The 14,967-nt window shown below is 34.6% G+C and overlaps 1 protein-coding gene across 5 annotated transcripts in view; it reads left to right on the top strand.

Moving 5' to 3' along the window:
• USP34 (ubiquitin specific peptidase 34) overlaps positions 1 to 14,967 on the top strand; it is a 129,956-nt gene that overhangs the window by 37,224 nt on the left and 77,765 nt on the right. For all 5 annotated transcript variants that reach the window (XM_083829696.1, XM_083829697.1, XM_083829698.1 and 2 more), the window contains exons 7-8: positions 1,844 to 2,036; positions 7,765 to 7,826. In XM_083829696.1, coding sequence (XP_083685822.1) covers positions 1,844 to 2,036; positions 7,765 to 7,826 — 255 coding nt within the window. The remainder of the gene's footprint in view (positions 1 to 1,843; positions 2,037 to 7,764; positions 7,827 to 14,967) is intronic.

Raw genomic sequence — 14,967 nt, 5'->3', positions numbered from 1 at the left:
ACAGAAAACACGACGCAGGTCTGATGTAAGCTTAGACTAAATACAGTAAATAAGTTAAAAGAACCTTAAAAATATTCCTGCAGTTTAAGTTTTATGAATAAAAGTGGGCTTACATTGATACTGTTGCATGATAATCAGAAACTTTTGTTACATTAACCATATCAGCATAGTTGCTTCACCAAACTTTCTAGTGTAAGCAAGGTTTCAGGTGATAGCCTTGTTAGTGAAATGCAATGAAGCCTCAAAAGCATCCTTCTTTCTGTGTAAATTGATCCATGCCCATTCCTGCCTGTTACACACATGCACTCTTTATCTGTTATATGTAAAGTGAGAATTTGTTAATTTCTTTTAACATCTTCAAGATCTTTTGAAATCTTGACAAAACAATCAAGTATGACTTAATGTGCATTCTAGAATAAAATTGAATAGACTAGTTCAGTTGGAAGAGACCTTCAAAAATCATCTAGTCCAACTGCCTGACCGCTTCAGGGCTAACCAGAAGTTAAAGCCTGTTATTGAGGACATCGTCCAAATGTCTCTTGAACACTGACAGGCATGGGACATCAACCACTTCTCTAGGAAGCCTGTGCCAGTATTTAACCAGAAATAAAGGCTTTGGTCATACATGGACTTTCCTTCAGTTGCAGTTTCACTTTGAGGTAGGGTCAAGTTTGACGTGCTTCCTCAGAAAGATGGCATTTCCCATCTTGGAAAAAGGCATTTCTTCCCCCACAGCTTAAATTATGATTGAAAAGGTTTGGGAGCCAGGACTGATTATAGTTTGCATGTAAAAATGTGGAGATAAAAGACGGTCCATGGTTACTGATAGTTGAGACGATTACATTTGGTAACACAGACCAATGAATTTTTTCATCAGTCTTTCTAATCCTCTCACCTGTCTGTAGATTAGAAATAGGTGACTAGGTTGGGTTTGCTGCTGAACTTTTTCAAATGAGTTATGCCTTTTCATTGCCACTTTTTCTTTTGTTTAGAAATCATAGCGCAGAAGCATTACTTCCTTGCCATTATCTGATTTCCAGTGCTCAGCATAAGAAAAGAAATATTACAATTAATAACAGTGAGGAATCTGGTTACGATGGCTCCCAGTGGTCCTTCTCTTGTCCTTCTGTTACTTCTCAGTGATTCCTGTCATAGATCCACAGTCTGATTATTTGCGCTGAAGTCTCTTTGTTATGTTTGACAATGTTAAGTATCATTGAAGTGTGTTTATTTTAAGGCCACTACACAAGAGCTGTGAAAAAAGGCCTCAATCTAAATAAGAATCAGGGCCTGTATTTTTTTTTTCCTTAATTTACTAATGTTTATACAATGCAAATGCAAAGGAATGGTGTATAAATCTAGTTAAGTGTAGTTTAATATCTCTTTTATATTTTAAAAGATTCTTGCATGTATTTGTCCAGTCTCCAAGGATAGATCCAGACTTAGGCTGTCAAACAAATGGATTTTTAACACATTTCTGCGTAGTTAAATCTAGGTTGGATGTAGCCGACACTTCAAAATACTGAAGGCTTCCAATCTGCATTTCCAAAGAACTGTGTGGGATTCATGTCATTTTGTGGGTATCTGTTTTTGCAACAAAGAAATTTGGAGAGGATTAAAGTCAGAAATGTATTTCCTTTTTAATGTATTTTACATAATTCTGTTCTTCCCCGGTGGTTTTTTTCATTGTTGTCAACTTCTGATATATTATTGATAGTGATACTTTAACTCATTACTTTTACAGCTGTTGGAAATACGTATTTGCTATAATCAAGATGGTGTTCTAGGATTGTTCTAGTTTGAATCATACTCTTTCTTTTCTTCCATTTGTAATTTATTCCAGGTATTTATGTAAACTGTCAGACCAGGAGTTGAGACAGAGTGCAGCCCGGAACATGGCAGATTTAATGTGGAGCACAGTTAAAGAACCATTGGATACAGCCTTGTGTTTTGATAAAGAAAGTCTTGATCTTGCATTTAAATACTTTATGTCTCCAACTCTAACAATGCGATTGGCTGGGCTGAGTCAAATAACAGTAAGAACTTTTTAAAAATACAAATATTTAGAAAAATAATGTTTCTGTTGTGTTTTATGTTACTGACTTATTTGGGGGGCTTTTTTAACGTGTGAAAACAAGAGAATCCTCATATATGCAATCTTAGGAAATTACAGTTATGGTTCTGAATATAAGGTGCACTGAGAGATATAACTAAGACATGTCTATGTTCTGCAGTATCTAGACCTATAACACATTTCCGGAACAATTTACCATTCTAAACAAAACTGTATTATAACCATGTTTTGCAACAGGTATGTGAAATTAAGTCCCTTGACATGGCTATATTTGTTGCTTACAAAGGCTTTCAGTCTGTTTTGATTGTTACCTTTACGGTGTCTTGACTGTAGTGTAGCCACTTCTCCAAATTGTACGTACCTCTTTTTCCTGTTTGTTTAGTATAGTCTGTTTCTTGAGAGAGTGCATTTCTGCATCAATTAGCAGAAGATGGAATTGAACAGGTAAATGCAAATAGTATTAAATAGAAATAGATTAAAACCAGAAACCCCACTCTTCTCTTTCCCATGGAAATGCTCCAAATGGCACCAGTCAAGGTACATTGGGCATCCTTTGTCTGTCATTGTTTCCTACATACGCATTATAGTCACACAGGGACAGAAGTGAACTTTTAAACTTTTTTTTATTAACCTGAGCCTTTTCAATTTTGTGTTTTGCTGACACTCTTGTATTTAAGATTTATGGGTCATATTGTCATGTCTGCCTTAATGCACAAAATGATGAATAGGAACAAACTATACTAGAATGAATAAACATGTACTTCTTAAGTTTTGTAGTCTTTTCTGAGCACATTTAATCATCTCTGTTCTAACAGATTACATAGTATCACACAGTGATTCTCTTCATCACTGAGTGTCAGTAAATACAAGTTAAGTTATCTGAATCCATTGTCCATTCAGTTTCGTATTTATTCAAATGAAAACGTAATGCAGTTTGTCCAGTGGAGGTGCTAAAGCAAGCTACAGAGAAATTTAAGAAATTTAAGGACATAATAATGTCCTTTATTATTTATACAATTACAGATCTCTCATAATATGTGGTAGATATATTTTTAAAATATGTCCATTGGTTGGACATAGAAGTAATCCCTCCTTCCTCTCCTCTTGATCTTTTTTTTTAAAAAATTTTGTGCAATTTTGGAAAATATAATTTTGAGTATCATTGATTTAAAAGTAAATTTTCCAATGTTTGCATAGTTCCAATTACATTAGATGTTTATTTCTCTAAGTACTTTACTTCAGTTTTGTACAGTTGTCCTTCAACTGCCACTGTATCATTTTTGTATATCCTTACCAAAAGAAGGTCTGAAAATGAGAATGTATCAGTTTGTTTATTTTTCATACATATAGGTCTTTTAGGGGAGTGTGAAATAGCATAATTTTAAATTGTTACACTTTGACATATTGCAATTTATAAATATTATGATATATAATGTAAAAGTGAGATTTTTAATAACAGGTATGTATTACCAAAAGCAATATTCTAGAACAGTTTTAGATTAAAGCAAATAGATTTCAGCTTGTAAAAACAAAGAAACAAAAACCACACACACACACACACACACACAAAAAAATCAATTTGGAATATTGATTGTTAATAAGTTACCGATTTTTTTATATGAATAGTCTCTAAAACTTCTCTGGAACTCTTGAGACACTTCATTATTCTTTCTCATTCAAATAAAAAATTTCTCTTTTTTGGTTCTCTTTTTAAAGATCTCAGGAAGATGTCTTTGGAAGCATCATTTACTTTTTCTTGTTTGGCTTCTGAATTTCGCTCTATTTTGTTGCTTTGCCTGGAACTATTTTAATTGCCAGATCTGTGCAACTTTGAGAGTGAAATTTGAACCAAAATTTACAGAAATTTTGACTGCTTCATTTCTGAAGTTTTGCGTCCTCTTTGTAAGCAAGGATCTGCCTACAAATATGTAATGTAGGTCAGTTTAGTTAGTATTTTCAGACAACCTTCTCTATTACTGATGTACGTTCATGACTACTTTTCTGATTTTTTTTCTGTTCATGTCTTTGATGGCAAGAATTTGTCAAAGTAATTTCATTGAAGTGTTCTTCTCAGTCAGCGCAATTTCAGCCTCCTGTTATGTATTTAAGACTTTAGAACCAAGATAACTGCAACTGAAAAATATTTTCCTTTCTTGGACTTCCATTTGCCTAAAATTGAGAATTTAGCCTTGAAGCAATTTGTCACTTCACTTCTCAAATAGATGTGAAGATTCAAAGAAAACTTTCAGCACAATTTTATGCAAAATATTCAAAAGTGTGAACTTTCAAATATACATTTTATTTCAAAGAAGAATTGTCTTCTCGTTATTCATACGGAAAGTTGACTCGGATACATATTTCTAACTTCACTCACAGGATCAAGACTAATACAGAGCTGGTCAAATAAGTTCTGTGGCATGCCTAATTATTCCTTTTGCAAGATAAAGATACTTTTGCCATTATTATGGAGAGGGAAATTTTTGACCAAAACCATAAACGAATCTAAACAGATACATGTGTTCTAACATGGAGGTGTTGATTTGTGTCTGCCAAGAGATTTTTTTTTTCCTGCCTAACAGCTAACATGACCAGTCCTAAAATTAAACCTTTCAGTTTTGTAGAACCTCTTGAGACTCACAGAATACGTGCTGTATGGCATACAGGGATTATATTTGCTTACCGCCAAATATAGACTTGCCTCTCTTGAGGGAGTAGTGTATACATAATGTGTCATATCATCTGACTTAAGTTCTTATTTACAAAACAAGGTTGAAGACAGACACATGTAGTTTAATTTTAGCAAAGTGGAAGCTTGACTGGTTGAATATCAAGTTGGAAATAGCTACAGAAAACTACAGCAAAGTGTAAACTAAGATATACCTGGAGTTTTATTTTTGTTGTTAACTTGGTTCTTTTCGGTTTCATCACCCAGTCATCCATCAGTTGAGGTGGTTCAGTTCCAAAATACCCTCTTCTCTCTTTACTATTGCATCACAGATAGGACTCTTTTTTTTTTTTTTTTCATGTCCTTCCAGTTACAGATGAACTTAAATATGTGAAAATGAATTCTCACAACTGATCTGGGCATCCTTCCTTTTCCAGGTGTTCAACACATTTTTATTTCTGTGAATTAGTGAAAATACAAAGGTAACATTGTAGGGTTTTCCCAGAGTAAATTCAGTACAAACTTGCACACTGCGTGTTTATTCTTCCTGCGTTGATTTCCTATGTAGAAAGTGTAATTTCTTTTGATGCCTGGGTCTTGAGACAAGAGTAGCTAGGGAGATTCCTTTTTGTTCTTTGCTGAAAACTTCATTCCTCTGTTGTACTTTGTAACTAACACGTTTGTGTTAGATTAAGGAGTGTCCGGGCAGAGGCCTCTTTGTTTTCTTGCAATCTTTCATATATCGTGCAGAGTTGTAAGAGTATGTTACTCTCTTTGGCATTTCATAGTAACCAAATGAAGTCAAAAAAAAGGTTTGGAGGTGAGTGAGGCTAAGGTGGTGTGGCACTATTCCACATGTACTTTGTATTGTACTGTTGTGCCAGTAATCTAAGACTAGTTGTATAAATTATTTGAACCTGCAAATATGAAAAGAAAAGCTTTCATCAAAATTCTCTTGGATAAGGATTTTGTATTGGAAGTTTGGATCAACACATGACCATAGATTTAAAATCGATAATGGACATACTTTGATACTCTTTCGGTTCTTGATACCTTTGAAAACATTTTCAGATGCGGCGTGAGTCTTCAGAAATACCAGTGACCTTTCACTTCTTTATTTGACCCAATTCTAATCAGCCATAACAATTTGTTCATTAAGTTCTGTTCACATATTTTTCCACTCCTAAATGTATTTCATTTGAAAATATCTATTAATAACTTATCTATAGTAATGGTGTAATCAGGCTCTCGTGTCTCACTAATTTTAATTCATTTTCAATTTTACTTCTTCAAAAACATTTTTTCACTTTAAAATTGTTGAGGTTAGGCACAAATAAATCTTTCTGTACAGTCTGAAGGAGATTAATTCACCAGAATTGTAGAGCATGTGAACTTGAGTTGTTTCAAGAAAGAAACAAATAAATAACTTCTTTGAAGAAGTTATGCAACAACTTTAATTTGAATTTCAAAAACTTCATTCCTGTGTCTTTAATGTTTTTGATGACAAGATGACCAATAAGTTTCATTATGTAATTTTAAATGTTTAAAAATATCATATACATATAAAGAATTGGAAACAGTCATCTATGTATCTGAAAAGTTGGTTCTGAGGGTTGAAATTAGTATTTTCTATAAAGACCCCTTAGGCTTACAGATGTGGAAGAAAACCATTGTGATTTCAGCCAATTGTGTCAAGTTGCATAGTAGAGAGTTATAACAGTTTCATGGTCTTTTTTGAGAGCACATCTCCAGAGGAAGTGCATATGGATAGCCTTTCTAAATACTAGAGAAATTCTAAATGTTTAAAGGCGCATAACAGATTTTTTAATGTTTTTTAAAATTTAGATCCTGTAGTTTCAACAAAACGTGAATAAAATTTGCGTGTAGCTTTTATTTTAAAATTCCCAGTACTCCTAGTTTACTCTCACTCTCCTCCATCATAACCTTCAGGTATTGTAACAGTCCAAATTTCTCATGCTGCCTTGACCTAAGTTTCAAATGATGATAAACATCTCTCACTTTTAAAGACAACTTTGTTGTTTTTTTTTTTTTTTAATTATTTTATAAATGGTGATGCAATCCCCACCAGCTATTCTGTCTCATATTATTTGAATCTGTTTTAGTTAACAGTAGTAGAAGATTGAAATAGCTGACAGTGAGATTAATAATTATTATTAATGCTAATGATATGTTTAAGTCACGTGGATTTCCAAAGCATGGAGTTCATACACTAACATAGTAAATAAAGTTTCTTTCGTGTAAATAGAATAAGGCACTGAATTTAACAAAAACCAACCAACCAACCAACCAGCCAACACTCCCTCCCCCCCCCCCCCCGGAAAAAACACAACCCCTATCAGCTACAGCTTTTCAAAATTTTGAACTTTCAAGGATATTAACAAGGAATTTTGGCAACCTAAACAAAATTGCAATTAGTATACAACCACAAAAATCTGGGGTTCATGAATTACTAAGGTGTTGTGTAAACATGGGATGATTAGTGTGTAAGATGTAATCCTTTAACAGGCTTTTCATTTCTTTGTGACATAGTGAAAAAAGTTTCATTATATATACAGTCTTTTGTAATTTTCACTCTCCAATTTTGTAGGCTTGCTTTCGTCACATTATCAGTATTGAAATCTTCGCTGTTGTAGTAAGCTTTACAGTACAATAATGGGGGACTCAACCTCACTCATTACTTTCCAGAGTGTGAGTTCCATGTCTCATAAAAACCTGTGTGTAGAGTTACTGCTAAATGCCTTGCTTTGATTTCTGTAGAGGGCAGACTTTCCTAACATCATTTAATTGGTTTAATGAAAGAAAGGTTGATTTAAAAAACAAACAAAAAAATCCTTCTTGCCTACTAGAATGCCTGTTGTTTCAATTTTTGTCAAAGAGTTGTATTTAAAAACATTGAAAGTATTAGAAAAAATGTTTACTGTCACTAATATTATTTATTAAGACAACTACCTCGAAAAACATTTAGATAAAATTTTAATTTTTTTCTTCCTTTTTCTGACTATAGAATCAACTTCATACCTTCAATGATGTGTGTAATAATGAGTCGTTAGTTTCAGACACAGAAACGTAAGTAGGAACATTATTATGAATACTTTAAGTGCTCTGTCTGATTGTGGTTCTTCTGTATTGTTATGGATTTCAGCCAGTGGGGAGTAGTGATAATCTGGGGTGTTATCAGAAATATTCTAATCAGGGTGTAATAAATGGTTTTAAATGGTAACTTCAAAATATTTCTAAATGTTTCTGGATTTTTTTACTGTTTTTTAAAAGATAAGAGATAAAGTAACCTTTAGATTATGAAATAATAAACACAACAGTTATCATGTATAAATAAGAACTAGCTAACTCATATGCAAGTAGTATTTTTGCCATCATCACAATGCTCCTAATTATTTAGTTAAATAACGCTTGTTTGGCCATCACTGGCACCTATCCCTGTTATTAGTTTTCCATGAATTCTCTGAGGCTGTGCTTTTAGAACTGTTTGTTGTTTTTCTTCAAAATCCGTGTTTTTGTAATTCAGGTGTGTTTAACAATTCTAAAGAAGACTCCTATAAATCTCTGTGAAGTTTCATGTGTGGGATTGTATTCCAATGAGGAAATGTATTATTTTTGTAACAACTCTAAAATTAATGTTAGAACTGCTTAGGATTTAGACAAAGTTATGTCTTTAGGAAGTTGAAATAACCTTTCTTTTGAAATAATAGGCAAATTATCTAAAGGATACCTAGGATTTTATTTGTGATATACTGTTTATGTTTATCTTGGCAGTTATATCCATGCGCATTATCTGTCTCACTGGAGACACATTCTCCTGTTACAGCAGCAGTTGGCTTCCTTTTTATGTGGGTAGTTCTACTATAGATGGTTTCTTTAACACCTGCTTGTTCAAATATAGCAGCAGTCAAGACCACAATGCTGTAGATCTCATGTGAATAGCAACTTGAATGTTTAAAGTGGTAATAGGTTGATATTTTTAAAATAAAGAATCAGAACGTAGGACATTTTTGCTTCCATAAAAGTATGAAAATACGTTGAGAATACAAAACAAATAACTGCTTGAAATCAATTTTTTTCATGTCATTTGTCATTAAGTCAATAGGTGAGCATGAGTCCATGCTATCCATTTATTTAAAAGTTAATTTTGATACATAGGGTCAGAAAAACAAAAAGAAACAAAGAATTCTCTGCAAGTATGATGGAAATATCTTATTATGATCTGGTGAGACCTGAACGTAATTTCATTAAGCTCATGTACACTTCCAAAGATTTGCATTACTAACAAAGATTGTTATTTGTGCCCTGAGAGGTGTGGGTTTTTTTCCAAAGCCACTAGTTGTGTAGCGGTAGAATTAAATATTAGAGGAGTATACCTAGCTTTTAGGCTACGCAAAATGAGCATTTTAAGAACTACATTGAATATGTGAGGTGACTTGGTTAGCTGGGGTATTTTCAGTATTGTACTGCCAGTTGTGGTGTATTGTTACAGTGGGACAGCCAAGTCTCAGTTTTATCCATTTTTTCCCATCCTTCCTTTATGTTGAAAATCTGAAACTGGGGTGATTCTTGGTTAGTTTATCTTCTGAAGTACAGTGTGAATGAAATTGTTTTTAACAAGTAGTAACTACTTACGGAACACTAACAAGGAAAACACTAACAACGTGCTTTAATTTCCCTGTAGAAGAGCAGATGTACTATGCAAAAAGATCAGAGTTATCTTAAAGCTGAAGGAAATTGTCAAGTTCTCATTTGAGATATTACTTTCTTGGCAAGGGCATCTGTAAACAGCCTGTCATTTGAAAGGAATGCATCACGAACAGAAGACCTTCTTTTGCACTTTTGTAGCATGCGATTTTTTAAATCTGAATTCCAGTCATTCTGATGTTTTACCTGAAAAGTTGGTAACAAATCAATATCAAGTGTTGCTGCTTGTCTTCACGTGTCTTTTGCAATCACTTATCCTGGTATTTTGCTGGCCAAATAATCAAAAAAGGCTGGTGCAGAAGGATGGGGAACGTCTTACTTCTGCGGTTTGAACAAACTGCAGTACAAAGCTTCCTTCTCATTAGAGACTCTCTTCATGAGAAATTTTTGGATCAGAAAGCACTTACAGAGCTGGCAGTGATTGAATGAGCAGCAAAAGGAAAGCTTTTCATTCCTTTTTTTTTTTTTTTTTTTTTTACTTGGTCAAAGGAGAAAGGAAGTCTAAGATTTATTTTGTACCTTTGTAGCCTCTGCAGGTTTGTCAAAGGAAGATGTTTTCCATTATGTCTGGTCATCCCCATTATGTGTTTTGACTTTTCCAGATGCATTTGGAACTGTCAACCTTTGGGATTTCTGCTTCTGTATCTTGATAAGGTGGGTTTGCGGGAGGTATCTTTTTGTATTTTTTCTAAAAGAGCTATGAGTTAGTTCTAGCTCTTCCCTTTTGTTTAGAAATATCATCAGAATTTTTTAGAAAATGTTTTGCAACAGTAGCTTCCCACTTTTATCTGCATGGGTTGCAAATTTTTCTGTGGAAAGGCAGCTAAAGCATTTTCTGTCTAGGAAAATCATTGGATTTCACAACTTTCACTTGAAAGCAGCAGAAAGCTAAGATAGGGAAATCTGTTCTCTAGCTGTAGGTATTTGCATGTCTTGATTTAGTTTACTTGACCGTCTTCTGCAGGGCTGAGGGTTTGTGCTGACTTAGTAGGCATATTGTCCAGTTATGCGCAGTGTCTTAGGTCTCAACTTTGTAATATCACACAGAGAGATACCTTTAATTTAGCTGTTCCTGGCTCTTAAGTTTGGCATCAGAGCACTATCTAAGGTACTGAAGAGTATGAAATCTACTGAAGCTAAAAATAATGAGATTGAACGGAGGAGTCTTCAGGTCTTTGAACAGTGATTCCTAAAACTATTTTCCCAATGTCAGTTAGTGAAAAATGATCATTCTTTTCATAGACGGAAAGATTTTTTGTGCTATTTAGACCATAAGAAGAAGAAATATTCTTTTTTCTTTAATGAGGAGACTGCCGGTCTATGAAAATAACAGGTATAAAGAGAGATTTTGTTTTGCGTTGCACTTGGCAGGCAGCCAAGTATTTGAGTTCCAGGATTCAGGTTGATGCTGAGATAACCTCCCTCCTCATTTGAAAACCTGACTGCCCTCACTTAAAAGCTTTCTACAGAGTAATTTCAGGTGTCCAAAATTCCTTTCACCTGTGAACAAAAAGATCTAGGCTTTCTTCTTTCTCTTCCCTCTCTTTCCTCATATATTGAGATATTAAACTGCGAATTTTTTGGGTTTTTTCTTTTTTTTTTTTCCCCTTCACCACTGTTTTCTTAGCTCGTGTTAAGTCTTGCTTTCTCATATTTTGCCTAGGCTCACCAACTGAATTTATGGCAACATGATTTAAACATCCCTTCACCTCCCTCTATTTCCACATTCCAGGGACCTTCTCAGATTTTCTCTGAAAAAAGTGCAGTATTTTTTGAAACACTAATTAAGAAAAAATACTTTTAGAAACACTAATGTTTATTTCTAGTGGCTTACAGCTATCTAGTGGCACACGTAGTAGTTTAACAAATATGCAAGATGTTGTCTGATTGTTGTTTTTGGAGCCTGTGGAGTGTCAAATAGGAAAGTACAGGATGGTAAACAAAACTACGTGTATGAATGTTTTTTGGAAGGTGTGTGTTATCCTCTTTGTATTTGTGATCCTATATAATTAAGATCAGTGCTTCCCATGTGTAGTTATTGTTGTAGATGCTATTTCAACGACTTAGTCAAGAAATGTTAGTGTTCGTCCTTTGCAAGGTGCTCGTTCTTATTGCTGCATGTTTTGTTTAAGGTTTTACATTACTTTATTCAGTGACATTAATGACTTACTGTTGCTTTTCATCCAGTACAGAACTAGTGTGTTTTTGTAGCTTCATGGTGAATTCTGCTGGGAATTGACTAGCTGGACAAAAAAGGTTTTATTTTGGGGGGTTATTTTGCTGTGGGATTGTTTCCTGGATCTGGGTGATCATGTGGCTACCAAGTATTGCAACACAGCCTTAGATTAAAATGTTTCTAGGACTTTATCCCAATCCTCCTTTAGGGAGGCATTCTTTGAGCTACCAGGAAAATGTGCGCACTGTAGTTTCCTTCTGGATAGTTTTATTTACAGTAATGAATGGAATTCAAGCTCTAATACTCACCTTTCATAAATGCAGTTCACAAACATCCAGTTATATCAGAAATTACATTGCTTCCTCTCCCAAAGTCTCATGGAATGCCTGGGGAAACTAACGTCAAAAATGCTTAAGTTTAATTTATTGGATCTAAACCAGGTAGTTTTGAAAGACATGAATTGACTATGAATTCTATTAAAAGCATAGGGAGAAATTAATGAAGTCTGGAGACCATCTACCCTAATAAGTTGTGTAGATTTCCAGCATGAAAAGCATTTAGAGACAATTAAACTGGAGTGGCTGCTACCTTCACTTTTTCATTCTCCCCTTCTCCCCTTCCCAACAACACACACTCAGAGGGGGTATCCAGTCCTTTCATTTTTCTTTTGCTATCCCAGTTACTAAATCCATGAAAAATAGCTGATACATGTTATCACCAAGGTGAATGTTCTCACTGTTAAGGTCTCTAGGGCTTAGATATATTACCTGTAGAACAATTCTTTGTTCTGCTACTTCCATTTTAGAGGGAAAAGTATATCTATACTGTGATTATAATGTGTGTCTTTCACTGTTTACCTTTGTATGAAGAGGAAAATTTTTCTAAAAACTTTTCAAGAACTTTTTTAGAAGAAAATTTGAGCATCTTTTTACTGAAAATTTAGTTCCTGCTAAGTTGCCTGACTCATAGAGTTACTGTATAGTAATAGTCATACAATAATTTGCAAATCACTCTGAAAAGTATTTCTGAATTTTGAAGAATACAGGAATACAGACTTACATGAAAGGAATTTTAACATAGCTGAAAACTGAAATGAAACCATGTTGACCAATACAGGAGATTATGCTTTAATTCTTGTCGTAAAAAGTAGTTCTGGGTTGCCCTGCTTTTTTTTGTTTGTGTGAAGTTCTGAAGCTGCTTGTGAGTTGAGATGTTCACTCTGTTTGAAGGTGAGGAAACATATTGAGGAAAACTACTAGATAAAAAAACCGTTCCTGAAAAGGAAGTGTTCAGGAAGTCTGACATACATTTACACTGAAATGAGCTTTTCTTGGTAAATCCTTGATTCTGTTTTCATGAATGTATTTCTCAGTATAGCAGAGAACAAAATAGTTAGTGCTGGTAGTAGCTTTGTCATTCAAAAACCCAGTATATTTAGTGATTGGTGTGCCTTCAGCAAAACTTTCTTGTAGGAACAATTCTTGCAGGGAAACACAAAAGCTGCATTCTGTCTTTCACAAGGATCCTCTTGTTCTTGGTCATCCTCAATAAATCTATATCAAATTGATGTTTACTTTCAGAAATCTGAGATGTCATTTTAGCACAGTCTAGCTCACTAGTAAAATAAGGAAATTTTCTACCTTTGAGAAGACGTGTTAAAAAAAAAGGTACTCCTTCAAATGAATAATCCATTATTTCTCAAAAGAAAAAATGTTGCAAATTAGAGATAAAGAATTGTCATATGCATGTAATAAAATATGTAGGAGCTCACTCTGCATGAAAGTTTTTATTCTTTCTTTTGGAGTAGCCAAAATGCAACATACAACTCTGGATACAACGTCTAATGGACATTATGCCACTAGCAGGAGTATTCAGCTTAAATAGACCCAGAGCAGTGTGTCCTTTCATATTGGCAATGTGTGCTGAATCTAGAAGTGTTTATGTAGGATCAGTTCTCAAAGATACAGGTTGGAAAATTCAGATCCAAGTAGAAACCAAGCAGTCCTGGAACAAAATTAAGACTTAAATTGGCTTATGACTGGTGTTAACATTGTTGCCTCTTATGGAGATGACTTTTTTCACATATCCAGAAATGCCTCCATTCAGGTCTCCTGCATCCAGGGGGGTGTATGCTCAGTCATGTGGCCAGATCTGTACCTTTTCTATGAGCAAAATGTAAACTCGGATGCTTTCTGGCTACAGGAGCCCTTCTGCCCACAGCAGGGGAAAGCGATGTCAAGCAAGAAGAATGAGCTGGGGGCAAACGGGCTGTAAGTGAGGGAATGTTTTTGCAAGCTCAATTCAGCTTTCAGGACTATGGGTTAGGAAATTGTAATTTAAGACAAATTGTAATATTTGATGTTGGATTCCGTCACAGCTCTTTATGACTGCTTATACACTACAGGTTTATTACTTCCCAGAAGGTAATGTAATCCTTATGGTGGTTGGCTCTGCTACCATGAAAAACTGTATATGAAACAGAGGAAAGAGCATTTTCTTTCACAAAGAAATTAAACTGGTTGCTCACTTCTTGTAAATAAATCTATCTGTGAGCACTCTGTTATCCCAACCTTGCAATTGATACAAAGTCTACCAGCAGTCTGAAAAACTCCCTACAGGGGCAGTGCCACTGTGGTAATTTCTGCATGGAGGCAGATGGATAAGAGCATTGTTTAAAGCCATTTTGGTGTCTAAAGGAGACTGGTAGTATATATTCAAATGAATAACAACTTCAGCTGTAAAATCTGCAAGATCTCTACACCCACGTGAAAATGTGTTTCTTCAAATTTTGTTAGAAATCCAAGTTCTGAATGAGTATGTAAATGTATACTCCAAAGTTTGGTTTGGAGTGGGTGTCTTTGAAGTGCTGGGGGTAGTAGTTATTTGTTCCCCCCCCCCCTTTTTTTTTTTTTTGAAATGAGGCTGTAGGAAGTGAAATAGATCTTGATTTCGTGGAACAGACCTGGCTTACCCTTTTCATCCTTTTTGAGCAGATACCCATGCTGACTTTACAGTATGAGAACTTACTTATTATCAAGTCATAAATGATACTGTTGGTAAATCGTTAGGTCTTGCAAACCAGTTACTTCTTAACTGTTGGAGACATTACTTTTTTTGAATAAGAACATTTGATTCCCCATGTCCTGGAATCAGAATAGAAGCAGACAGTATAGGAATGGTGTTGAGTAATAGGAATTTTGCTCTTGAGTTCATCCACAGTGATCATGCAATTTAAAAGAACTGTAGAACTGGCATTGTGCCCCAAAAAAGTGAATTCTGTTTGGTTAACTTACAAAGGCAATCCCTTTTTACCTAAAGAATCCTGTT

This window comes from Anser anser (assembly GCF_964211835.1).
Source record: "Anser anser genome assembly, chromosome: 3".
Classification (NCBI taxonomy): domain Eukaryota; kingdom Metazoa; phylum Chordata; class Aves; order Anseriformes; family Anatidae; genus Anser; species Anser anser.
Note: the sequence above shows the minus strand (reverse complement) of the source record. Positions and strands in the feature narration are given on the sequence as shown.